The 26,454-nt window shown below is 41.8% G+C and overlaps 1 protein-coding gene across 3 annotated transcripts; it reads left to right on the top strand.

The window, feature by feature from the left end:
• Positions 1-1,458: 1,458 nt before the first annotated feature.
• LOC101165809 (histone acetyltransferase KAT7) lies at positions 1,459-25,859 on the top strand. Of its 3 annotated transcripts, none has more exons than XM_023957777.1 (15): positions 1,459-1,728; positions 4,085-4,229; positions 5,339-5,545; positions 7,346-7,624; positions 7,701-7,783; positions 9,821-9,907; positions 11,673-11,771; positions 11,842-11,931; positions 12,574-12,765; positions 16,619-16,708; positions 17,562-17,702; positions 17,784-17,877; positions 17,954-18,100; positions 21,849-21,955; positions 22,032-25,859. In XM_023957777.1, exons 1-15 carry the CDS (start codon positions 1,672-1,674, stop codon positions 22,128-22,130), a joined length of 1,917 nt encoding a protein of 638 aa, XP_023813545.1. In that variant the 5' UTR covers positions 1,459-1,671; the 3' UTR covers positions 22,131-25,859. The 3 variants fall into 3 exon arrangements, with proteins under 3 accessions (XP_023813545.1, XP_023813543.1, XP_023813546.1); XM_023957775.1 differs by having other exon boundaries at positions 11,842-11,952; XM_023957778.1 differs by having other exon boundaries at positions 1,460-1,686; positions 11,842-11,952.
• The last annotated feature ends 595 nt before the right edge of the window (positions 25,860-26,454 follow it).

The following is a 26,454-nucleotide window of genomic DNA, read 5'->3' as shown; positions in this document are numbered from 1 at the left end:
GCCACTAAGAATTTGTGGAATGTCCCACGTCCATAGTTCCACCAAAGAGGGGCCGTATACAGAGGAGTGCAGTAAGATCTGAACAGCGAACACTTCACTTGAAGAGAACATGCACTGAATTTTCTCATCAGCATATTTGCCTGAGCATAGAGTTTACAGTACTGTCTCTGAATGTCTCTATCAATATATCAATAATATATCAATAATAACCAGGGCCTAATTTTACGTGTTTGTCCTGGTGCCTAATGGTTTGAGCCTTGAGGAAGAACCAGAAAAAACTCACGATGTTAAAAAAATGGCTAAAACTAGATGGAAGTACACCTTATATAACTCAATGAGGCAGCGATGAGGTTAAATGTTCAATGATCCTATAAACTGCATAACAGAAATATCGTTGTTTTTGTTGGAATCTGTTGCTTTAATTCCTATTACCGGTACTTAAAAATGTCTTGTTTATTTCTTCAGTGTTCTTTACAAAGTTATTGGATTAAATCTATCAGTAGGACTTAAAGAATATTGAACAAGCTCAATGGTATTAAGAACTGGCCGAGCACCTTTTTTTTTCAAACCTTCCTGTGGAGAAAGTATATTTCTTCCACCTGTGGTCAGAGGGTCATGTCAGGGTTGCATTTTGTCAACTGCACTGTTAAACCTTTAATAAAATTTAAATTCAGGTGAATAGTTTTTGATACTCTAGTCTTAACTGATGACTTTGTGATCATATCTCCCTCTAGTGCCGCCCCTCATAAACTGCCGAGGATATCTTTAGGTCAATGACTTCCATCGTGTGGTTGGTTCTATTCAAACAAAGAAAGACTAAAGATAAAAGTCTTGAATTTCTTTAAATTTTTGGATTACTTGTTTGTTTGTTTGTTTGTTTGTTTGTTTGTTTGTTTGTTTGTTTGTTTGATCAGGGCTTCAACAATGTGCACAGGACTAAGAACATTTTAAGAGATGTAATGGTGAAACTCAAAGCCATGTTTTAAACGACATTTAATGCATATTAATGTATCATGTTAGATACAATATGTAGTTTTCTACATGCATACATCATTTAATATGTTTCTGTATATGTTATTATTTACAGAAATACACAAAGTGGATGCAAAAACAACTTCTCTACTGGCTTCTGTTAAAGCCATGTTTGTCACTTATACCTATGCTTTACTGACTCCTTGCTTATTTACATTCTCTGAAAATGTCATTTAAGGATCTTGGGAATTCTATAAAGTTGGATTCTTCCCGTGTTTTGGGGAAAATTTCTGAATCATTTTTTGTCCGTCTAAGCTATTTTGTAATTTTCCTACTTTTATTTAATTGTATTGTTTTCTTAACTTGTTTTGTGGGAATATTAAGTCTTAATTATTACAGTTTTTTTTCATTTATGTATTTTTATTTACCCCGGACACATTTTATGTTTTCTAAATTGAAGGGTGGGGAATGAATTAATGGACGGACACGTGCACCCGGAGCTATTTTGACAGCGTACCATCAAGAGGCAGCGGAGATCGCGCCGTGAGCACAGGGAAGTGCAGACATTTATACTTTCCATTGACCAGCGGAAAACCTTTCCAGCCGCGGCTTGTTGCTGAAATAAATGGAACCGTAAACGAAGCGGCCTCAGAGATCTGGATAATAAGCTGCCCTTACAGAGACGCCACATCGTTGAAAATGCCGCGGAGAAAGGTGGGACAGCATCACGTCATAGCTAATGTTAGCCGCGCAGAGGTAAAAATACACGCCTGTCGTGTTCAAGGGCTGGGGGGGCATCTAGCTTTGTGCATTTCAGTTTGCAGATGTTTAAATGATGGTCTGTGGGATTATAAATACTGAACGCTAGCTGGTGTGTTCTTTTTTAGCTTTTCGGGTATTTTTTTTTTCTTATGTGGAACTCAGTTCGATGCTGTTTCAATGCCCTGCTTTTTGAGATTTGACTGAAAAAGGGAGAATAAGGGGGAAGACTGGCAACCGTTGGGAAGCTGCGATAACGGTTGCTTGTCTTAAAACAAGGGAACAGGCTGTCTGGTCCAAAACAACGCTGTGATTGGTCAAAGTCAAACTCTGCTGTGCGCCTATTGGCTGGTTCCTGAGATCCCGCCTTTTTTTGAGTTTAATTGGCGGTATGCAAATGAAGCTCATCAGCTCATGTTTTGAGGCTGTCAGATGTGCACCTGAAGCGCTGCAGCGAGTCCGTTTGAAAAGAAATCACGCAAATTAAGACATTAAAAACCTTTTAATTATGCTGTTTATGTGTGTGTGTGTGTTGGGGGGGGGGGGGGGGGGGGTGACCAAAATGAGAAAATAAAAAGTTCTGTGGCAACTTTTTCTTTTTTTTAAACATACACCTCATTCTTCTTGTTTTCCAGAGGTTAGAATATTTTCTCAGTTGTCAATTTTATTAAAAACAGTAGCTGGGCTCTACTGCATAGTGTTGCCAAAAGTCTCACGATTTCCAATTTTGATTAAAAAAAACTATATATATATATATATATATATATATATATATATATATATATATATATATATATATATATATTTACTGTTCAATAAAATGATGAGTTTAAAGTGGGGGGACTTTTATTATGGATGGAGGGGGTCTTTTCTGTAAGTTACAAGAGAGACGTCATCATCATAATAAGCTGAAGATAACTTTTTTACATGTTTATATTGATGTAAATGTAATTTAAAAAATGTGTGAATGTGGATGTGAAGAAGTACCTTTAATAGTATTTTTTCTACTTCAAAAAAAATATTCATACAGTAAAACGGCTCATTTTCATTTGTTGCCTCGAGTCAACGCTGTGCGTTTCAGGTAACCCAGTGTATTAGCATGTGTGATCATAGTCGATGGTTTTTTAACTTCAAAATCTACTCACCGTCACAGGAAATTGACCTAAAACCCTTTTATGGAAGGAGACCTCTGGAACTTTTAGTGAGGGAGACTCGCTCAGAAAGTGATGACAGCGAAGTTTCATTAAAACGGGGAGGAAGTGGAGATTTATGAATCAGGTTTGAGGGACAGTTATGAGCTCAGGGTTCAGCCAGGGATCAGTTGGAACAGTAAATGTGTGTCCCTGCATGCATACTGGTCATATAGCCATTATTTCTCTCGAATACATTTTTCTTTTTTTTCTTTTTTAGCATAAAAAGCCATTTACACCTCTGTTTTACACGCCGGTTTCAACTGTGTCCTGAAATTCCACACCGCGTTAAGGTGATGAACCCTCAAGAAATTTCATAAATACAGGATTTTGGATATATTTGATTGTTTTGATGTTCTATGAAATATTAACATAATTTATTTGCTGTGTGTTTGGTCCCTAATGTTTGCTGTTTTGTAAAATTCAAGTACAAAACAATTGATGATTGTCTGGTTGAAGCAACAAACCAAAATCTGGTTGGGGGGAGTGATCAGTTTTAGGAGTGATATTATATTAGGGACCCAAAGCTGCCTAAAAATAGGGTGATTTACATTTTGCTCCCAAGATGAGAAGGTCATGCTATAGAGGGATATCCAAGGATTGATTTGAAAGCATCGCACCTGTACTCTGCTTTATTTATTAACAAATGTGTGCTAAACCCTTTTTTTTGTGGCATTAAATAATTTTTAGATGTGAAGGTTTTATTGTGAAGTTCTCACACAGGATGGGTCCATGGGGGCTTTTCTGAGGGGGGGGTGTTAGTGATTGGGTTTGATTTTATAGATCACACAGTTGTGACACGTTGCTGCTGAACTGGAAACAAAAAAAGAGTTAAAGTCAGAGAAAATCGCAGGGAAGGGAGCTAAATGATGCAGGATGAATCGCTTGTCACTTTTAAAAACACATTATTCATCTGTTAGAGTTGTGTTTTTAAGGCCTGTAGGAAGGCATTGCAGTTTAGCGAGACGTTATCATTTCATCATCATCACTGTTCTGTTTTTGTTAAAAATGTTTTTTCTTAACGGAAGTATTTTGAATTTGGGATGGAAAACAAAAATGAGATATTTAATCACGTCTAATCCTGTACTTGTGATCGATCTAGTTATTCTTTTGTTCACACCTGAAAGCAGCCGCGTCAAATGAAAGCTTCTCCCTTTTCCCAGAGAACGGCCGGGAGCAGCTCAGACGGGACCGAGGATTCCGATTTTTCCGCCGACCTTGAGCACGCCGATGCTTCCGATAACGGCCGGAGGCGGAGCAGCGCTCGCCTGACCCGCTCCTCCCTGCGCCTCAGCCAGAGCTCACAAGGTAGTTGTGCACTGATGCTCACAGTGGGACTCACTCATTCCAACTTTAACACTACTAAAAAAAGAACTGAGGAGCAGAAAATCAGGTAGTTGTTACATTTTTGTTGCAGAATAAAAAAAAACTAGAATAAAAAGAAAAATTGTAGATTTAATGAAAAATCCCCTTTTTGAGCTTTTAAATGTATTATCATGTTAATTCCAACCCAACGTGATATTTTTGATCAGTTTCAGACCTGTCAACTTGGCCTACATGGGTCTGACTCCTCCCCCATGAGCGTAAATATACCAGTTCTTTTACCAGCTAATTCAGAATTGACAAAGCCTCTTGGATAAGAGGTGTTACGTCTTCTAACTTTAAAACCAAGTCCAGATGACATCCCTTAAACCTTCTACCATGATGGAACCAACCTGATGAATGAGAGTCTTCATAAACAAACTATTTTTGAAATAAAAGGAAGTCTTAACCTCCATGTTTTGGTATTTTAATCTCTTCTTCACTTGCTTGTCTGGAAACTACAGAGACTTTCCAGACCCCCTCACTTTAGCCAGTCTATTGTATATGGGCAGCCATAAAGCATGAATGGACTGAGACAGCCAAACCTCCCCCCACGCCACACACACACACACACACACACACACCACCACCCCAGGTTTGACCCCCTTCTGCTGCCAGACAGGGATTTGCCGCTGAGGCAGGGAGGCAGCAGCGCTTCATTTTGCTTTTTGTTCCTGAGAGAAGTTTGCTCCGCCGTCAGACTTTAGTCTTATGCAAACGAAGCTGATTGCAGGTTCTGGTTTCCTGCTGGGGCCGGATCGGTTCTTGGTAAGTCCTGCAGCCCTTTGCAACAAGTAGGTCTAGTTTCTTCTCCGGCATCCTGCTCAACTCTGGTGTTTGGTTTTAAAACAGGTTTAAAGAAGCAATTTCCAAAGTAAAAGTACTTTTTTTTTGTAAGTGATCATGCTTCTTCTGGAAAAAATGTTGTGGCTTCAACCTTTAAGCAAAAGGTTTTTGCCAAAAGTTGTTTGTTTTAATTTTTATTCTTCAGACAGTAGACTTTGGTGGAACACATGCAGATTTATTTCTGATTGTCTCATCTTCTGTTTTTCTAGAAAACTGTAGACCAGCTCGCCGCCTGTCCTCTGCTGCGGCGGCTCGAGACGACGGCCCAGACGTGTCCGCAGACTCAGCAGCACCGGCCTCCGTCTTCTCCTCCGGCCGCAGGATCACGCGCAGCCAGCAGGGGGCGAGCAGCACCACGGCCAAAAAGTACCCGCTGCGACAAAGCCGCTCATCAGGCTCGGATACTGAAGCTAACGGTGAGACTGAAGCTGTGGTTCAGCGGCTGTCGTGTGTTCCTTCCCATCGCTGGGGCTGAATGTAGCTGTAAATGACGCCATCAGAGGGAAGAAAGACGCAGAAGAACTAGAAGAGTGAGAAATAAATCTGCAACATCACAGAAGATGCAGAAAAATCTTTGTAGAAAGTGGAAATGAGAGGCTGATGTCATGGAGCCCGTCTGTATCACAGAGTGTTCCTGTTCACTCAGACCTCACAAGCCTCAGGTGGATCCAGCTCCTGTGTGATGTCAGAGGAGTTCAGGAGAAACTTTCAGACTTTTTTTGCTATCCTTAAATGACAGTGAGTTTAAAAACGGCCAGTTTCAGGTCCTTTAAGATGTTTCTGTGAGTTATTAGAGGATTAAGAGAATGTTTTCACATTTTCTATAAAGTTAGTCATCTTTATCTTCTCATTTATGCGTCCTAGCTTAACATGGTGTGACTTAAAAACTGTAAAATGACTGTGACTGAAAGTGAAATTGATCATCAGTATGGATCTTTACATTCCAGTTGAACCGTGGTTCCTCTCAGTCTTTTTATGCAGGAATGTTGCACGCAACACACAAGCTATAGGAGGCAAACAGCTTTTATGTCCTGCAGATCAACAGGCTCTGGGGAAAAGTTGAAAAAAAAAGTGATTTTCTGGATATTTTTTTACTCATTTTGTCTCTCATAGTTACCTTTTATTAAAAAAAATACAGGCCTCTTTCATCTTTTTAAGTGGGTAAACTTGCGGCTCACTGAATACTTTTTGCCCCACTATAATACAAAGTATATAATTGTTGCTACCAGCACCAAAATCCCTGTGGTTCACGTCCAGTGAGTTCCGTTTCTCCCTTATGTCCCCTTTGTTCCATATGCCCCACATATCCTTTATGTTCCATATGTCTCGTATGTCTTATTTGTTCCGAATGTTTGATATATGTTGTATGTTTTGTATGTCCTATATGTTCCGGATGTAGGAAATGTCGGCATGCTTAGTCTGTCCAATGTGTTCCTGATGTCTCAATGTTCCGAATGTCCTGAATCTTCTGCATGTCTCTGTTGTTTTAACTGTCCTGTATATCCCCTATGTTTCACATGTTCTGTATGTCCCATATGTCTCCTATACCTTAATTGATCCGACTGTTTGGTTTGTTCCGTATGTTCCTTACATCCGTTGTGTCCCATATGTCTGTGATGTTCGATGTGTCCTGAATGATCCGGATGTTCCGTCTGTCATCCTTATGTTCAGCATGTATTGTTTCTTCCCTTATTTCTTAATTGTTCCCAGTGTTTAACATATTATCCCAAATGCTCCGTATATCCTGTATGTTCCTTATGTTCCATATGTGCCAGATGAGTGAATTGTTATGTAAATCTTACTCAATTTTTTCCCCTTCATGTCCCAAGAAAGATTTTGAAAAAGGTGTCTACCTGAAGAACAAAGTGAAGAAAGATTTCAAGTTTTTTATTGTTCAATCTATTAAGAACAGAATTTCTTTGTTTTTTCTTTTTTTTTCTTTTGCATGAACGGCTCAACATTAAAAACCAGAAACAGCACTTTCGCATGTTTATGACTTCTAAGTGGAATAAACCAGTTTGAAGGTCAAAGCGCCGGGATAAAATCCAACCTTTGGTTTGTCCGAGTTCCCTTTTCCGCTTCATCACCATTTTTCACTTGTGGATTGATCTGCTTCATCCGTTACCGTGACACTCAGGGGGCTAAAAGTCAATGACAGTCCATCAAAGGCTGGATTTTATGTTTACTTTTATCCTTTGCCTCATTTGACCACACAGACGGGAAGCACGGGGCGGACCGGGACGAGACTCCTCCCCGGACCCCGACAGGCAACGCCTCTTCTTCAGAGTCGGACCTCGAGGTCTCCAGCTCAAACAACGAGACGGTGACGTCCAACGACATCATCGTTTCTCAGGAGGAGGACGAGAGGCTGGCCAAAGAGCTGTCGCTGAAGGAGGCGGCTGCCCACGACCTCTCCCACCGCCCCAAACGACGCCGATTCCACGAAAGTTACAACTTCAACATGAAGTGTCCCACACCTGGATGCAACTCACTGGGTGAGCGCCCAAACGCGGATGCCCTGGTCTGAGGCTGACTGTGTACAAACATTTATTCCCTTTATTTCTGTCTCAGGACATCTGACAGGAAGACACGAGAGACACTTCTCCATTTCTGGATGCCCGCTCTACCACAACCTCTCTGCAGACGAATGCAAGGTAAAACACAGAAACGCTGCAGGGCATAGAATGTTAGGGAAGCAACAACAGACAGAAAGCAGAATGTGATCCTATTGGTCTAAAATAGCAAACAACAAAACATAAAATGCTAAACTTTGTCCTCCGGTCTGTAGTGGACTTGTTTCTCCATAATGTCCCTCGCCATATTTTGAAATAAAAGCAGAGACTGTCGGACATATTGGTGGAGCGATGAACATTTCATTTGACTTCAATAACCTTTATTTAACCAGAATGCTTGATACGAGAAATCTACTTTTCAAGGGAGTGCTGGCCCAGACAGCCGTACAAGCATTCAAAAACAACAACACGTTTCAAAAACCATTTAAAGCATTTATAAGTTACAGCTGTCATGTTCCAAGCATTTGAGCAAAAGGGGGGGGGGGTTTACACTCACTAACTGTAGAAACTATAGACAATGTGAGGCGTGACGTCACCCATAGACAATCAGGCCAAATCAGTCACTGTTGTTTTCTGATACTTGCGCCGCCATTTTGGAACCATTTTGAAAAAAAGTCACGTGTGAGCTCGTTGGAAGACCGTACCCCTTCAACCGAAATCAGGCCCAGGAGAAGCTGTCAATCAAACGCTCGCAGTGGGACCAGCGGTGGTCAGTTAACCACTTGAATAACTTGAGATAAAGACAAAAATATCCGTCCAAAAGCCGTCCATTGTGTCAGTCAATCCCCAAAGGGCAGACGCCCTGGTTCTGTCCAAACCATTGACTGTATAAGAGAACTGGACCGAGCGAGCGTGACGTCACCCATAGAAATATGACATTGCCATTTTTTTGCGATGTTGCCATGTTGGAACCAGATATTGTCAGTAAGCAGTGATTGGTCCGACTAGGTTTTCTATGGCAACCACTCGCCAATCAGGAGGGATCTTGTTGGAAGTCCACACCTCTACCAATAGAAAGCAGGCTTGGGAGAATCTGTCAATCAAACCCTTCAACCGTTCACTATGAAACTCCTTACTTATATTGAGGCATCTGATTGGTGAGTTTATAACTTGAACTACTTTGAGAATTATTAAGAAGACGATAAATAAATGTATCAGGTCCAGAATGATTCTTCTGACCAATAGAATGACTGAGTAACAGCTGGTTATTTCTCTTCACAAGTCTATGGGATTTTGGCTTTTTGGAGCCGGCGGGTACTTCCTGTTTGAGGGGTCACCCAGTCCAGTTCTCATATATAGTCAATGGTTCAAACCGTGGTCAATGGTCCCTGACCCTGGGACACACCCTGATCCAGAAACTGAGGGGCAAACAGGGGGTAGTTCCTTCACGATCTGCTAATCTAGCACAATAATCCTAAATCCAACAGCAGAAAAGTGACAGAAGTCTCCTGTCAGACCGGTTCTGTCGTGACGGCAAACGCCTGCAAACCTTCACAACAACCAAAAACTGACGAGAAGGATTTGATGGTTATTTCTGCCAGTATGACATGTTGTAAAAGACCATGTGTTGTTGTGTCTGGGGTTTCCTTAAATTGAAGTTCTGCTTATGACAAAAATCTTCATTTAAAAAATCTTTCATTTAAACTGATCATCATTGATACCAAATCAATCTTTTTTTCATTAAATCCATGAATCGAATGTGATTTTTATGTATTATTTCGGGCAAACTTGCAGCTTTCAGTACGTTTTTAATGTTAGAATTCATAAATGTAGGGAGGAAAGTTCCACCTTTGTTGAGTTTAAACCACAATTTCTATGAACCATGTTCTTATATTAAAAAAAGGATTTGAAAAGAAACGTAAACAATAAAAAGATTCTGCTTCTTTAGCAGTAATTGTTAAATGAGTGTAAAAACAGAGCAGGGAAGGAAGCTGCCTGCGGTTCCTATTGTTTCAGCCTTTTCCTCAGTCATCACGTTTCTGCTCGTCCCTCACGACTGTGTGAATGTGAACCAAATGGATTCTGTCAGGGTGCTAAGAGACGGAGGTGTTGCAGCCAGCGGGGGCTGCGGGGCTGGCTGGGAGTTGTTGACTGCAGACAGCGCTGATGTTTCTTCAGGGCAAAGCATCAACGCGCGACAAGCTGGCTGAGGAGAGGACGCTGTCGCACCGGCACGACGAGAACAGACACTCCACCAGAAACCAGGTGACGTCTGACGGGGGGAAAGCGCCGCGCCGCAGGACGCACACGCCGCACGCCGCCCTTCTGATTCCGTCTGTCAGCTGAGGAAAGCAGGTGAAGCCGGGGAAGCGGCCACCCTTCTGCAGCTTCACCTGCTCTCCTCAGAGTCACTCTGAAGCAGCAGTTTTGGAGTTTGGAGTTCATCAACATGTGGAAATGTTAAAGAGACGGTCAGAAATCTACGATTCTGGAGATTTGTGACGGCTCTGCTGGGATCCTGTGTGCAGCCCAGAGCATCAATTTGATCCGGAAGAGGAGACTTAACCTCCTGCAGCTCAAGTCTGAGGGTTTAGTTGTTATCGGGGTTTTAATCACTTCAGGTTTTCAAAATGACAAACATTTTATTTTAGCGTTCCAACTGCTTCAGGGTGGTATGATTGGAATCCCGGGTGCAAAAATGTCACTATTTCCTGTTTTTTTATTTGTATCAATGACCAATGAGATAAAATGATGAAGAAAAGACCGCAAATGATGGAAGTTTGTATCCCTTTGCTCCCTTTTCATGAGTTCTTTTTCTTTATTTTCTACTCTGAAAAACAGAGGTGGCCTGAAGCTAGGAACAGAAAACTAGTCTTATGTAGAAAATCCAAAATCACTAGAAAGTAGTAAAACCATCGGTTGGTTCAGAAAGTAACCGTCACTTCACAAGAAATCAAAATGTAGAAAAACAGAGACTTCCACACAAGCATTCAAAAAGAGGAAAAAAAGTCAACTGTTAGCTAGAATTTCCTCAAATTGAATGTTATACTGCCCAATAATACATATTTTTTGCTAGTTCTAAGCAAATGGTTTGTATTTTTGAGCTTTTATGAACCAAATTGTGATTCATTTTGATTACAGTGACAGAAAACTAGTGTAATAATGGGAAGTGACTCATTATAGAACAAAATGAGAGTATGATAAATCCTTGTAAAACTGGGTTGAGCACACTTTTAGACGGAAAAGTTGACAGAGGCGCTGGACAAAGAGCGTGGGCCGTTTTTTTTATTTTAAAGATACATTTAAATATCTTTAAACTGAGTTTTTATTTTTCATAACTGTGTTTAAATGAGAGAAATGTTGCATTCATGTGCTTTTGGAACGGTTGAAACGATTACCGTCCGACTCATTTTCTGCACCTAAAGAGCTTTGCAGTAAACCATCCATGGAGACGCACCAGAAAATAAACCACTGTTGAGGTTTTTCGATGTAATTCAGTCCAGTTTGGCCGCCTGTGGCCCCCCCCCAGACCACAGTCTGCCCACCCTGTCATGAAAATAAAAAACTAGCCCGTATTCTTTAAACTTAAATGTAAAATTTAGTTTCCAACATGATGACAATCAATGCCAGTCCAACTTGTCAACATTTAGTGAACTTTTAAAAGACGTCCTAAAAATTGAACCAAAAAGCTTCTTCAAAATATAAATAAAATGTCCCCATTTCAAAATGTTAATAATTCTCATAATCATTTCCTAAAACTAGGTTTTTCTAGTGTCAAGAGTTTGGAGCAAACGGATTTTGACTCTGATTTTGATAAGAGCGTCTTTATTTCTAGATTCTAGCTGTTATTGAGACAAAAGAATGTGTTGATTTAGAGAAAAGCTTGTAAAGGTGTAGAGCAAAGAGAGATTAAAACGGCTTCCAACCCGGTAAAATCTCTAGAATGTGTAAAATCATGGTCTGAAATCTGAGCTAGATTTGAAAGACGTGTTCCTGTTTGGACTAAATGACTGAAGCAACAATCTGTCAGGCGCCGAGCGATCGTCAGCTGCGCTACAAGGAGAAGGTGACGGACCTGAGGAGGAAGAGGGACTCCGGCCTGAATAAAGAGCAGAAGGACAAGTACATGGTGGGAAAAAGGATGGCAGAGGCCATGTGGATGTGAGCGACATGTTTCACTGGTGACGTTTTTCCCTCAGGAGCACCGGCAAAGCCACGGGACGAGCCGGGAGCCCCTGTTGGAGAACATCACCAGCGACTACGACCTGGAGCTGTTCAGGAAAGCGCAGGCACGTGCCTCGGACGACCTTGTAAGAGAGAAAATTCATCCTCATCTCCACCTCTTTTGCCCCTTATCTCTCTGTGTTATCCCCCCTTGTGCCTCTTTTTCTCTGTTTCAGTCTGCGGACGCTCCTCCACAGCCACAGGAGGCGTCTCAGACTCTGATTTTTGGCAGTTCTGACTCCCTCTGTGAACCAGAGTGAACTTACTCACAAACCTTAATCTGCATATTTTCAAGTCCTCTTTTATTTTCATTTTTATTTATTAGCAGATATTTATTTCTGCAGAGGTCAGATTACTTGTGTCATTTTTCCCCCACAGCTAAAATATTTAAACTCAACCAGAACAGCAAACGCTTTCACAGGTTTTTCCAAATGTGGCGAAGCAGCTGCTTTTTTGAATCAAAGAGTTCTGCTTTACATTGATTATTGATTTGTTAGAATATAATCTTATCAGCTTAAAGACAGTCTGTCAATCCGTCAAACTTCACTCATTTCATGTCCGTTTTTCTTTTCTGGGTTTTTCTTTTCTGTTCTGCAGCTGGTTTTTCCTCAGATCTTCAGAAATCTCTTTCCTGATTGGTTGTCCTGCTCTCCACCCCCCCTCCCCTCCCTCCCCGGCCTCCCCCCCTCCCCCTCATGGTCGTGCAGGAGAAGCTCCGTCTGGCGGGTCAGGTGTCGGAGGGCAGCAACATGATCAAAACCATCGTGTTCGGCCGCTACGAGCTGGACACCTGGTACCACTCCCCGTACCCGGAGGAGTACGCCCGCCTGGGGAGGCTGTACATGTGCGAGTTCTGCCTCAAGTACATGAAGAGTCAGACCATCCTGCGCAGACACATGGTGCGTTTCGAGCGTCCTCTGACACGTCTGCACCGGGAGAATGATTTAAGGAACATCCTGCAAATGGGTTCCTTCAGAGCTCACACATCCTCTCATCGAGGAAAATGACGTTATTTAGAAAATGGAGAAGAAGAATACCAGATTATGACTTCAGTGTAACACACATGCATTAATAAATAGACTTTAAAAGGACAAAAAAACTGCTTATGTATGGAGGAACACGTGAAACTAAGCATTGGATTAATGGCTCTTTGCAGGGAGCCGAATCTTCTGGATCAGTTCATTTTTAAAGTGCCGTTCAAAAGATATAATAATCACAGGGAGGATTGATGGGAGGAGATCTGGATCAGAATATTTGAAATTCAGATTTTCCACCAAATTGAGTTGAAGTTATTTCTGAAATATAGATTTTAGCTTCATTTGACATGTGTGGACAAGATGTTAGTCTGATCTGGATTCATCATGGGTACTTTGATTTATATTATTAATTATTATTAATTATTAATGTTATGTTATTAATACTAAACCAGGGTCTGCAACCTGTAAAAGAACCTTGGGTCCAGTTTTTACTAACAAAACTGAGTTAGAGAAGCAAAATCTCAATACAAAAATACACTTTTTGTGGCCATTTATTTACAACATGTAGCTTTACATGTTTACAATATTTCAACTATAGCAGTATTAAATTTTTCAATAGGCTATAAAACAATTTTGATTAATTTGAATCTGACTGCAGCACATTCACGTTCCGTTCAGAATTCAGAAGATTTTCCTGAAGCAGTGCATTTCCTTGCATTTATTATTATGCAGTTCTCTCTTTTAAGAACAGAAACCAGGCGCTGCTGTGCGGCAGAAGATAAGGACGTGTTTTTCAAACCTAATCTAATAATAAACACTTCTGACAATAGATTGAATCATCGTTATTTATCTGACGTCAGTGTTTTGGAGGATCGATAAAACACATAAGGCCTCTTCATTTGGTGTCATGTCAGGAGTGGTTAAAAAACAATTTTTTTTTTACTCTTATAAGATCACTTCATTGAAAAAACGAAGCCTAAATGACAAAATGGAACTAATAAACCCATAATTGATGCCCAATAAGAAACAAATCAGGCTACTTTATGGCCCCATGCAAAGAACGTCCGGTGAAACATTTTAACACAAGAACATTTTTAAAAAACCAAACAACTTCTCCTCATGATGAGAAGTCTTCCCATGAATGGGGCGTTCACATTCACGTGATGTTTGTTTCTGAAGTGAGAGGATGAGCTCGTTTTATTGTATAAAACTCATAGAACGGAGGAAAGAAAACGAAATAAAGAACAGTTCCTAGCCGACCACGAGTCGATTCCCATCATTCCCGTTCAAAAGATTCTATTTGTTCGCTAACATCACTTTACTACATGAAACACACATTGACTGTACATGAAAACTGGACTGAGTGACTCCTCCCCCCTCCACCAACCTACCTTGGAAAAATCCCATGAAATAAACAGCTGTTAGACGTTTTATTGGTCAGAAGAACCATCTTCTTGACAATCCTCATTTGTTTATATTTGGTACACGTTATAAACTGACCAATCAGGCGCCTGAATATAAGTCAGTGGTTTTAACGTAAACGTTTGAAATGTTTGATTGACAGATTTGGTGTAGCGTGCTTTCAGTGGTAGGGGTGTGGCCTTCCAACAAGCTCATTCCTGATTGGCGCTAGTGGTGGCCATAGAAGCAATGACTTAAACCGGCTCAGACCGGTCACTGCGTACTGACGATGTCTGGTTCTATCATCCACTTCACATTCAGTCAGTCCAGTTCTCATATACAGTCTATGGGAACACGGCATTTATTTTCCAAACCTAATGAAAACAGAAATCTTCTTTTTTTCCTTTACAATTTTTGGTATTTTCAGAAATGTAAAATTTGTAAACAAATTTTAAAAAAATCCATTTATTTACAATATTCGTGGCAGCAACTTGGATTTCACTGATGGTCGAAACGAACTGAGGTTTCACAATTTTGAATTAAGCACATATCCAATATCTTCAAGCACATGTTGACTCAATCTTTGACTTCATTAATTTATCATTTACTTAATATACACATTGATTTCTTCCTCCACATTCGTGCATTGGACCAATAATTTCTGACGTTTCCTGTACATCAACATGTCAATCAGACGTCACAGTTCCAAAGTTGAAGCCCTGTTGGTTCACCCACCTGCCAATCAAAAACTCACACCCCCGAGTATCCCAAAATGTGATTGCAACTAAAACGGCTGTTTTTTTTAAAAACCTTAACAATTCTTCATAAACCAAACTGTACTTGGTTTTATTTTTTTTAATGTAAAATCTGACGCATGGGACATTGCTCCCGCTCTGCACCCTCTAGTGGTCTGTGGAGGAACTGCAGCTTTGGTTTCTTCCTTGTGTCAAATTTGGAACAGAAAGGTCTGCCTTCTGAGCAAACATCTGTTTTATTGTTAGTCTCTTAGATTCATTACATTTTACCATCCTGACATGACGCTGTCATCAAGGTAAAAAAAAGAAAGACAAAAGTACAGTGACCTTGGGTGTTTTGAAAGGCGCTTTTAAATAAAATGTATTATTATTATTATAAAAGTTGAACAATTTATTCTAGCAGATAAAGTGAAAGTCCCATCAGTTGTTCTCCACATTTGACCCCTGCCATGGGGGAGCAGTGAACAATCTGGTGGTTTAAACCCCTCAACCTCGTAGTGCTGAGTGTCAAGCAGGGAGGAATTGGGCCCTATTTTTAGAGTTTTTGGTATAACCCAACCATGGATTTGAACCTGCAACCTCCCAGTCTGTGTGCAGCTATTATTCCGCTTCAGAACAAACTGAGTCAAACAAAGAAACGAAATGGATGGATACTGAACTACTCCTACTATTACCATTCGGACAAAAAGTTACTCGAGTAAATGTAACCCTGATGTTGCATCACCTCTGATTGCCATCTCTTCAAAACCTAAGGCAGAATTTTCAGAATCTTTGAAAAAAAAAGTGAGATTTCACTCGTCTGAAGACATAATGAGCGTTTTCACAGAGGTTAAAGCTCCTCCAATCGCCATAGAAACACAGATTTATGTAAAAAGTCATGCATAGGTTCATAAAACCTGCAATGTACAGCAAAGACCTTCTCTGATCTCCTTTTTGATCAAAGCGTTCCCAGTGGTCTTTTAATTACGAAATTACGCCAAAATAAAAAAACCTGTTGTTTTTAGGACGTAGTTTCTGCAGAGCGGCCCGCAAGCTTACGGCCCCCCACACCCCCAACCGCCCGACAAAAAGGCGGAGCAATATTTGCGCGTTCCAGCCGTACAGCAACGTCAAAGACGTTCGTGGATCTACTTAAGTGGATGCGTCAGAATGGGGCGGAGCAGGAAGACTGTGGCCCCGCCCAAAAGGACATTTTTTCATCTGCTCCTGATTCACAACGATTTGAAAAAATTCTATTTTGAGCCTAATTTTCTTCATGAACATGTTGACAGATGTTATCAGAGTGGCTCTTTAACGATGAAGATGATGTTTTTCAAAACACCAGGAAACAGAACTAAATCCCTTGATTTGCAATCAAACGTGCCGCTGTCCCTGCAAGCTTTTGTGATTGCATAAATATTAAACGCTGAATCTGTAGCATGACTCAGCAAATCATCAAATCATAATCGCTGAAGGATCTTCAACACATCACGTTTTGTCTGCAGGACCCGTTCTGTTACAGGTGGCCTTTCATTTAATGTCAATTTCTGCTCCTCCGATTCTTTTTTTTTTTGTTAAGTTTTGCTGTCTAGTGTGATTAGAAACGAGGCTTTGATTCTCCCTCTTGTTTGTGACGGAAGGCCAAATGTGTGTGGAAGCATCCGCCAGGAGATGAGATCTACAGGAAGACCAACATCTCTGTCTTCGAAGTGGATGGAAAGAAGAACAAGGTGAGTCCACCACGCGTCACTGACCAGAATAAGTCAAATCGGTGGACATCTGCAGTTCTCTAAAACCCCTCAGCTGTTGATTCTGGGGGGGATTTCAAAAACACGGCCTCCTTCCCATCCGGGGGTTTATTCCTTTTTGTCCTCATTTTGGCAGAAAATTTGAATAATTTAGTTCAGCTAAGTACAACACGGCCAGTAGGGCCACCCTGTCAGTCATGAGGCCACGCCCACATTTGAGTGCAATTTCAGTCTCAAATATAAAAAACTAATTTGGTAAATAAAACCGTTTTCCTGGACCTGAACACTTTTTTGTTTCAGAACTGAAGTGCTTCAGTGTGACCGTGGAACTGACTCCAGTTTTCTTTGTTTATCCCTTGTCCTATCTTGTGGGGTCTAGACGACCCCACTCCCAATGCACGTTAACATTGGGAGTGGCGTCATCTAGACCCACTAGACAGTGCGCTGAACCTTTTTTCTTCAATGATTTGTGATCTTCACTGGTGTCCATGAAATCTTTCCACCTCTATCCACCTTTGTCATGGTAGGGAGAACACGTCAATGTAAGGGTGGGGTCATCTGGACCCCACAAGACAGCACAAGGGTTATGAAAGAGGAGGTGGGAGTGCTGCTTCTCTAGTCACATAAATTAACCCACATTGTTAGTTTTCTGAAACCATTTAGACAAAATAGAGCCTCTTCGTGCATTTCTCATCATAAAATAAATACAAGATTTTGCATTTCTTGATATTTGGGAGGGAAAAGAACAGTCAGAAAACATGACTGGAGTCTTTTTTCCAACATTTGTGCTTCAATCTAAATGTTTCTGAACGTCTGAGCTGGCGACTTCTTTCAGATCTACTGTCAGAATCTGTGCCTGCTGGCCAAACTCTTTCTGGACCACAAGACTCTGTACTACGACGTCGAACCCTTCCTCTTTTACGTCATGGCCGAAGCCGACAACACGGGCTGTCACTTGGTTGGCTACTTCTCTAAGGTAAAGTGTTGGCGGGGAAACTTTGGGCGGGGTTTGACGCAGGCAGCGGCGTCTTTGAACGCAGCTTTTCTCTCTGCGCAGGAGAAGAACTCCTTCCTGAACTACAACGTGTCCTGCATTCTCACCATGCCTCAGTACATGCGGCAGGGTTACGGCAAGATGCTCATCGACTTCAGTGAGTGCACGCGCCCGCCCGCCCGCTCAACTGCCCGCCCCCAGAAAGAGAGCAAACCCGATATTTGTCCCACCAGGTTACCTGTTATCCAAGGTGGAGGAGAAGGTGGGCTCTCCAGAGCGCCCCCTGTCGGACCTGGGCCTGATCAGCTACAGGAGTTACTGGAAAGACGTTCTGCTGCGCTACATGAACAACTTTCAGGGCAAGGAGATCTCCATTAAAGGTCTGACTCTCCACAGACGGCGGTCATGACGGAAGTCTGTAATGTGAGAAAAAGACTCGACTAGAATTTATTGTTTCAGTAAAGGAAAACTTGAGTAAAAATAACATAAAAGCTGCTGTTTTTATTTTATTTTACTCCTCTTGCCTTTTGGTGCTGAATTCACAGTTTCAGTTCTGGATTTTCATTTTCAGAGTTCCTACTAAATTTACAAGGGGGGGGGGGGGGGGGGCTTTGAGCCCATGATTGACAGGTTGCCGTGGCGTCATTTACGCTCCAGAACAGTGTCTGATGTCGCTCTTCTGATGTACGAACAGCAGTGATAATGTTTTCCCAAAGTTTGGTACAAATAAACATTTGTTTCCCTTTGGTAACAGTTCATAGTTTTTACTCAAGTTTTCTTCCAAATTTTAATTTATTTTTCAAATTTTCTATATTTCTTACAAGTTTACTACGTGTACTTTTACGTTTAAGCTTTTCTTTTAATTTACAATCTGTTTTTTTATCACATAGAATTCACTCACATGCCGCTCCACACAGATTACTAAATACTAAACATTATCCTGAATTTTTTCTCTTCTTCTGGCACGTCATAACTTTTTTAACGCTGACGTTTTAGAATAAAAATGAAAGTCTGTCATTAAAAACCTCCAAATATTGTGTTGAGGATCCAGATTCCAGATAAATGTGCTTTTTATTCGCTCCTCTCTGTTTCAAACGTTTGTCCCACTGAAAAAGACACAACAAAGGCATCAAACCCGGATCAGACTGAATGAAAGAGTCTCTGTCTTTTGTCTCTGTGAGTTTTCATTTGTGTCGATGGTTTTAGCCGGCTAAAAAAGGGAAAATGTCTCGTCCTGCTCTCTGTGACTCAGCAGCTCTGTATCGTCCGCTGGAACTGGACCACATTGTGTTTTCTCCTTTTCACATAAAGCTTACCATGTCACGGACTGCTTTGCAAACAAAGGAGCTGCTTTTTAAAACTCTTTGTGGACTTTCTTCAGTGTTTTCTGAGCCAATTGTTCATCACGTTTCTGCTGGGACGTCATTTCTGTTTTTCATCCTGAACCTCTTGTCGTTTGTCGTTCAGGTTCAGGTTTAGTCGATCCGCCTGTTAAAATGTCGTCTTTTGTTTCCACTTTTTTTAGACCCCAGAGGAATTTTTGGGATTCGTGTCAACTAAAATTGCTGCTTTTTGAACTAATTTTTCTTGTTTTGAAGCTTTGTATTGAAAGACTTGAATCTGTAGGAACATTGATGCCACCCGTCTAAGAATGGAGCAGCTTTCTCTTCTGTTTTTGTCCCATTTTACACTAAATTTGTAAGGAGTGTCCGCTCTTGGGTAAAACCTGAAACACATTTGGGAGATTGGCATGTGAAATCTAATCATCCATCCATCAATGCACAAAGTTAAAGACCCACGTTGATGAAAATTCTGTTTTTGGTGTTTTTATCGCGTTCTTGAGACGTTTTTTTTGATAAAGGAGGACATTTATGAAGAAAATTACGCCTAAAATGGTATTTCTGAGTATTTCTTTATTGAAACATTTGTGAATCTGGAGCAGACGAAGCAAAAAGATGACATGGTAACGATGCTGGGCGGGGCCACAGTCTCGCTGCTCCGCTCCATTCTGATCATCCACCTGCAGACAAACGGATCCGTGAGCGTCTTTGTTTTCCTCGTCTGAGCTGGAATCTGGATCAGAACTGGACGGATGGTCAGCTCTGATACGGCTGCCATGTTTGTTGCACCGGTAATGTTAGGTTGGGGGGTGTGAGGGCTGTACGTGACAGGAGAGAGAGTAAACACATGGATGATGGGATCCAACCGATAACCGATGTTTCCCCTGCAACTCTGGCCGATACTTAAGTGTCTACAGCAGGGGTCGGGAACCTTTTTGGCCAAGAGAGCCATAAACGCCACATATTTTGAAATGTAATTTTGAAAGAGCCATACAATAATGTAGTGTCCCTTCCCCACACTGAGGCACGGAGACTTAACCTCTTTTAAAGTTCTTTATTCCGATTACTGCAGACCGCAACAAACGCCGTTCAATTCATTCAGCAACTCCTGAATCTCTCCCGCCGACACGAGAGCGCTTCTCCCAACTTTATATTCCCCTGCTCCCGCTGCAGCCCTCCCATTTCCCTTATTCGGCCCATAGCTGAACCCCATTGGTCCAAACTACCTAACAACAGGCTGAGCGACAGAACTGAGAGCCAATCAGATCTCTGCTTGACGCGTTCAATGAACTCCAGAACTTTTAACGCGGCCCAACAGCCATCCAACTCAGTCCGCGACAATTTGTTTAAAACTAAATATACAAATGAATGTGTGCATTTGATTTAATTTCAACATTTTTAAAGTACAATAAGTCTGTGGATTCTTTTTTAATAACATTGTTATTCTGTTGCTAATAAATGATGAGTATTTCTCGTGGTAGTTTTGCTGATGGTCTAGTCTGGTTGATACGTGGTGAGTTTCTGCTTCGTTCAGGCGTTGAGACTTTAAACGTGATCGTAGGTCTGAATGTTCTGTAGATGTGACAAAGACTGCTCACATGCAGACGGGGAGCCAAACACACACTCACACGCCACAGTGAGAGTGACAGGCAGCGGGTTTTACGTTTTTACAATCCCTGCGCGATTCACCTGCTGCCTGTCCCCACAACCCCTCACCCCCACCCTCTGCTTTCTCCCTCACACATCCCGTCCCCGCATCTGCGCGCTCTTTCTCAGAGACGGGAGCGTGCAGTTTTAGGTACGTCAATTCACAAGTTTCCAGCTGGTACAAACTCTGTGAAATAATAGATAATAGTAACTGATAGCGCTGGCGCAGATTTCTCTCTCTAAGCACCGCTACTACTGCGCGCCTCTGGCATCGCATCGCGCCCGACAAGGACTGGTCTAATGAAAAAAAAAAACTATAATTAAAGATTTGTCTGCGAGCCACATGTGACCATCAAAAGAGCCATATATGGCTCGCGAGCCATAGGTTCCCGACCCCTGGTCTACAGTAACACAAAGTTGAGATTTTTCCTTTTTGTCTCTTTATCAGAAATGCACAACTTTTCCTTTACTAAACAATCAGATTGACCTTTTTAACATCCAGTAAAGGATCTCAAAGGAACAAGTATCACTTTAAAACGTTCATAACAACATATCTGAAAGCCCTCAGACCATAATTTAAACTGAAATTATGCAAAAATAGGCTGTTATCGATACTTGGGAGGTGAATCTCTACAGAACTCACGCTGCTCTGCAGAAACTATGTTTTAGAAAAATGAGGTCATTTTTGATTTGGACATAAAACGGCACAAGTAAAAGACCACAGACGCTGCAATAGACCAAAGGATGAGTGGAGTGAGACTTCAGGCCGAAACAGCATCTGCACTGTGGTGGAATCTGCATGAATGCTTGAGAAGCTTAAGTGATAGTTTCTTATTTTCCTGGAACAATGGCTGAAATGCAAAAAAAAGTCTACAACAGTGCAGCGATCCCGCACCATAATGTTTCTCATCCATGCACAAAGTTATGCTTTGATGGAGTCTGACTTTCCTCAGTGTTCAACACTCCGTCTCCTGCAGACCCGCAGAAAAAAAAGCCACAACTGGGATTCAAAATGTGTTTCATTATCGCCAGCGGCGGCTCCTTAGCAGGATGGGGGGGGGGGGAGTGAAACGTTTCACGTTCACAGTTTAGTGGGGTGTGATGAGTTTCTGCTCACCTTCAGCTCTGGCTGCTCCTGCAGAGATCAGCCAGGAGACGGCGGTGAACCCGGTGGACATCGTCAGCACGCTGCAGGCGCTCCAGATGCTGAAATACTGGAAGGGGAAGCACCTGGTCCTGAAACGACAGGTGGGACCAAGAAAAACAATACTTTTTATTTTGATTTACTCTTATCGGCTGTTAACTGTTTTCTTTCTTCCTGAAGGACCTAATCGATGACTGGAAGGCGAAGGAGACCAAACGGGGTAACGGCAAGACCATAGACCCCACAGCCTTAAAATGGACCCCCCCTAAAGGGACATAAAAGCCCCCTGTCTTTCACTGGCATGCTCCTTTGCCCCGAGCTTCAATCTTTGCAGCTGCAGCACTTAAAACTACTGAGGTCTGGGTTTCTGATGGTTCAAACAGGCGCTAGGCTTTATTCAGCACTAACCCCACCCCCACCCCCCTCCGGACGCCTTCTTGAGAGATTTATGGATGTAGGACGTTAAAACAACTAAATATTTATGTAGCAGAGGTTTCTTTATTGTTTTTAAGGCTGAGCTGTGCTGCACACTTCCTGTTTAGACATCATTTCTCATATCAGTGGCCTCTGACCTTTTAGCCACGCCCCCTTTACAAAGACACTTTGTCCCTGAACTGTATTTAGGAGAGTTAGATTTATTTATATAAAAATACTGTAAGTTTTCCTTTTAAAATTGAACTCTACTATTTATTCTGAGGTTGAGGGAGGAGCCACATCTGCGGCTGATGTTTCTCCATCCATCTCTCCAGTAGAGTGAAACTGCGTTAGTAACGGGCGGCAGGCGCCCGCTCATCCTGTCCCCGCATCGAACCGGCGCGGAGGCGTTGGACGGAGCGCAGCCCGCCGGCGTGCTCCTCACAGCTGTCATGCTGACAAAAACCAGCGCAGCTCCAACAGGAAAATAAACAAATAAATAAAAAAAGCCAACTCCCCTGTCCTCGCTGCTCCTGTCAGACGCCACAGCGGCTTCAGCGCACTTTGTGGAGGGGGGCCAGGTCTGATTGTTATGAAACAGGAACATCTGTTTGAACCCCTGGAAACCTGCAGCCGTGGATGAGTGAGGCAGACAAACTATAGCTGCCCCTGGGAGGGGGCGACCTGCATTTATGCCTCACATTTGAGCTTCTTCTGTGTGTTTGGGTTGTCTTTTCTCATCTTCTCCATTGTGGGAAAACTGGTCACTTTGGTTTTGTTGGAGTTCCGTTTGATGCTCTTCTACCTCTGAGGTTTTACCACTGATATAACACAAAGCTGGAGCAGCCTGGGAGAAGCTTTTCCTTTTCCTCTCTGTGTTTAGTTGCTCTTCTTCTTTTTCTTCTTGGAGTGGTTCTTTTGTTGTTTTTTTTAAACATTTTTAAAGCCTACTATTTATATTCTTTAAAATGTGTTGAGCATGTAAAGGTCTTCCTTTGGAAATGTATTTATCTTAAACAGGGTTTGTGGATGTAAATGTGTCAAAGTTGTAGAAAAGGTACAGGAAGCTTCATTTCAGAGCATCGATGGCGCCTGAAACGTGCTAAAGCACCGTCTGTTTCTGCACATTTAGAGCGGCTTTTCTTTGTTTAAGCTGTTTGGCTTTAAGTCGTGACGAGTCATTAGAAACGCACTCGGATAAAAATAATGTTTTAGACATTCTGATGATGGAGGAACTATGTCTATAAAGAAAAGGAAGAGTAAAATGGTATTTCTGAGTGTTTCTTTATTGAAATGGTGGTGAGTCTGGAGCAGACGGACCTATGACAGACGAGCTCCCTGCTCCGCTCCATTCTGATGCGTCCGCTTGCAGACGAACAGATCCGTGTTTTCCTCGTCTAAAATGCACGGCTCCGACATCGCTCACCGTCTTTTCTGCACCGGTGGTGTTAGGTTGGGGTTGTGAGGGAAGAGCATGTCAACACATGGATGACGGGAAGTGGGGGCGGGGTTGCTCTGCATCATCAGTCGCGCTCACAACTCAAAAGTGAAGTTAAGATGAACTCCTGCCGATCTGCAGAAACTATGTCCTAGAAAACGACACAGGTTTTATGAATTTGACTTAAAACGACATAATTCCCATTATGAGACCAGTGGGAACGCTTTTAGAAAACATAAAAAGATGATCGGAGGGGGGGTTAAAGATGTTGGGAAAGATGCCTCCAAGTATCTGTGATGGAATACGTATGTTTTCTAAAACAAACGGGTCTTTATTCAAACTGAAATGACCTTAAAGAGGACTTTTGAATCATGGAGAAGTAACACATGAGGACAGTTTGGTTTAGTTTGGTAACGCTAAAGTGAACTGAAATCCGTCACCAGGACTAAACTACGGAGAAGACGCTCATTAAAGTCGCGCTCCCATCATCTTTTGTTCCCGGTTTTAATCATGATGATACTGTTTTTTAGTTTTTAGCCAAAATCAAAAACCTGGTGTCATTTTCTAGGACATAGTTTCTGCAGAGCCGCATCTGAAATTCACCTCTGAGTCGTGGGCGGGGCTGACGATGCAGAACAACCCTCCTGACATCACTGCAATCCGATCATATAGTTTTGATCCGGATTCCAGTTTAGAAGCACACGGATCTATTCGTCTGCAAGTGAACGCATCAGAATGGGGCGGAGCAGGGAGCTTGTGGCCCCGCCCACCATATTTTGTACATAACAAACACGATCCTCGTCGAACTTCTTTTTTTTTTTTGTCTGTTCCTGATTTACATTGATTTGAATAAAGAAATACCCAGAAATTCTATTTAAGCTTCATTTTCTTTATGTCTTCCAGAATCAGAAAATGTATCACAAAAACATGTTAAAAATATCTTTTTTTTTTTTCGAGAGGGTCTTTCAGGCGTTCAGGTTAATCTTTTTTGCAATCTTCCCAAAAGGTCCAATCCAGTAACTTGTTAACCATCTGGTTAAACAAACCGCAGCTTCACCGGACTAACCTCCCGTCTGGAGTCTGCAGAGTTTGAGTCTCAGCGCAGTCCCGCCTTTTTCCAGAACCGCTGCTGAAACCTGACTGAAGGACTGATCAATCAAAGCAGCAGAAACACTTTTTCACATTTATTGTTAGAAGTTCTGTGTGAAAATGCAGTCAGTCAATCAAAGGGACCCATGCTTTTGTTTTTTTCCGATTTCCTCTATAAATGGATGTTTTTCCCCGTCCAGACTGTTATTTTTTTTCCTTTTGTGCCATGTGTTGCAGCCTTTGCAGTATGTCGGGGTGGAAGTTGCTTTTTACTGGAGGGGGGGCGGGTTGTTGCTATGATTCCCCCCAGCTTTCCCTCTGCGTCGTTCTGTGGAGCTGTTGATGGGGCTCACTGTAGTTTTAGTTATTGCCAAATTTCACATAAACGGGAAAGTGCACTTAGTTTTTGGAAAAACCTTAAAGAGGCAAAGATCCATCCCAACGTGCACTCCTGGCTTTTTTTTTTTTTAAACAAAACAGCCTCTTTTTTTTTTTCTTTTCATTTGAGTTTTTTCATGCCAGTATGTCGTCTGCCACTCCAGTGTGAGGATGAGTACATCTTCATCTTTCCTTTTAGTTTTTAACAATGTTTAGAAGCCATTTAGACTGCAGTGCATCATAAGTAGATTATGTCCCTCAAGTTAAAATAATCCAGTATTTAATGTTCTTATTTGTTAAAAATGCTCAATCAAACCAGAAATAACTAACTCTATGTTGGAAAGCATTAATCATGTCTTTTTTTTGTTCAAGCATCCACTTAAGTGTGTTTCTTTTAATACGTCATACCTTATTTTTTTGTCTTTCCTGTCATTGTGGTTCTCGGTTGCGTCTTTCCTTCTTTCCTGTGCCGATGGCAGCCATAGACCGACACTACCAGAGCAGCTGCTGGTTCCTCGCCCTCCTCCGTTGGATGACTTACTAAGCTTTGCCTTCCTTTAGCCACCTGCTGTACTGCTGCCTTGCTCAAGCAGAGACGCACAACCGCGGCGTGGCGTCCACATGTAGCTCGACTGAGTGTTTGCTTCTTCTCCTGCCCTCCTCTACAATAAATACTGAGTGACATGGGAGTTTGGCTGCTGTGGTTCTTGAGATGAACAGGTCCACCAAATGTGGTTAACGTTAATACACAACAACTTATTTTCTTTTAGACCAACTTCTTACATTTTGTCTGTGTGTTTGCATGCATGTGTGTATCTAGATGTGTTTTTGCATGCGTGAGTTTTTATGTGTGCCTTTACACTTTATATCTGTGTTTGAATAAAACAATTTCCATCTGTGCTGTAGCATGCAAGTGTCTGAATCTGTGTTTTTATTCTTGTTTTTTTATGCATGTGTGCATCATTGACTGTATATGAGGACTGGACTGAGTGACCCCTCCCCCCTGGCGTTCCAAACAGGAAGTACCTGCAGAATCCCAGAGACGTCTACGGAGAAATAAACAGCTGTTACGTAGTCATTCTATGGGTCAGAACAACCATTCTGGCTCTGTTACCTTTTTCTAAGATCTTCTTGACATTCTTTTTTTTTAATATATATATTTTATTGCAAATTATTGAAGTTATAAACTGGCCAATCAGATGTCTCAATGAAAGTAGGCGGAGCTTGCTGACCCCCAAACGTCCAACATTCAAAATGATTGACAGATTCTTCTAAGCGTGCTTT

This window comes from Oryzias latipes, chromosome 8, assembly GCF_002234675.1.
Source record: "Oryzias latipes chromosome 8, ASM223467v1".
Classification (NCBI taxonomy): domain Eukaryota; kingdom Metazoa; phylum Chordata; class Actinopteri; order Beloniformes; family Adrianichthyidae; genus Oryzias; species Oryzias latipes.
This window is presented reverse-complemented; position numbering and strand designations above follow the sequence as displayed.

What these genes read in the sequence shown, in the direction of transcription:
- LOC101165809 (XM_023957775.1), top strand. Translation starts at nt 1,672, where the DNA reads ATGCCGCGGAGAAAGGTGGGACAGCATCACGTCATAGCTAATGTTAGC. An exon ending in TGGATGGAAAGAAGAACAAG is followed by an intron (nt 16,709 to 17,561) that starts GTGAGTCCACCA and finishes GACTTCTTTCAG; the next exon opens with ATCTACTGTCAGAATCTGTG. An exon ending in TGGTTGGCTACTTCTCTAAG is followed by an intron (nt 17,703 to 17,783) that starts GTAAAGTGTTGG and finishes CTCTCTGCGCAG; the next exon opens with GAGAAGAACTCCTTCCTGAA.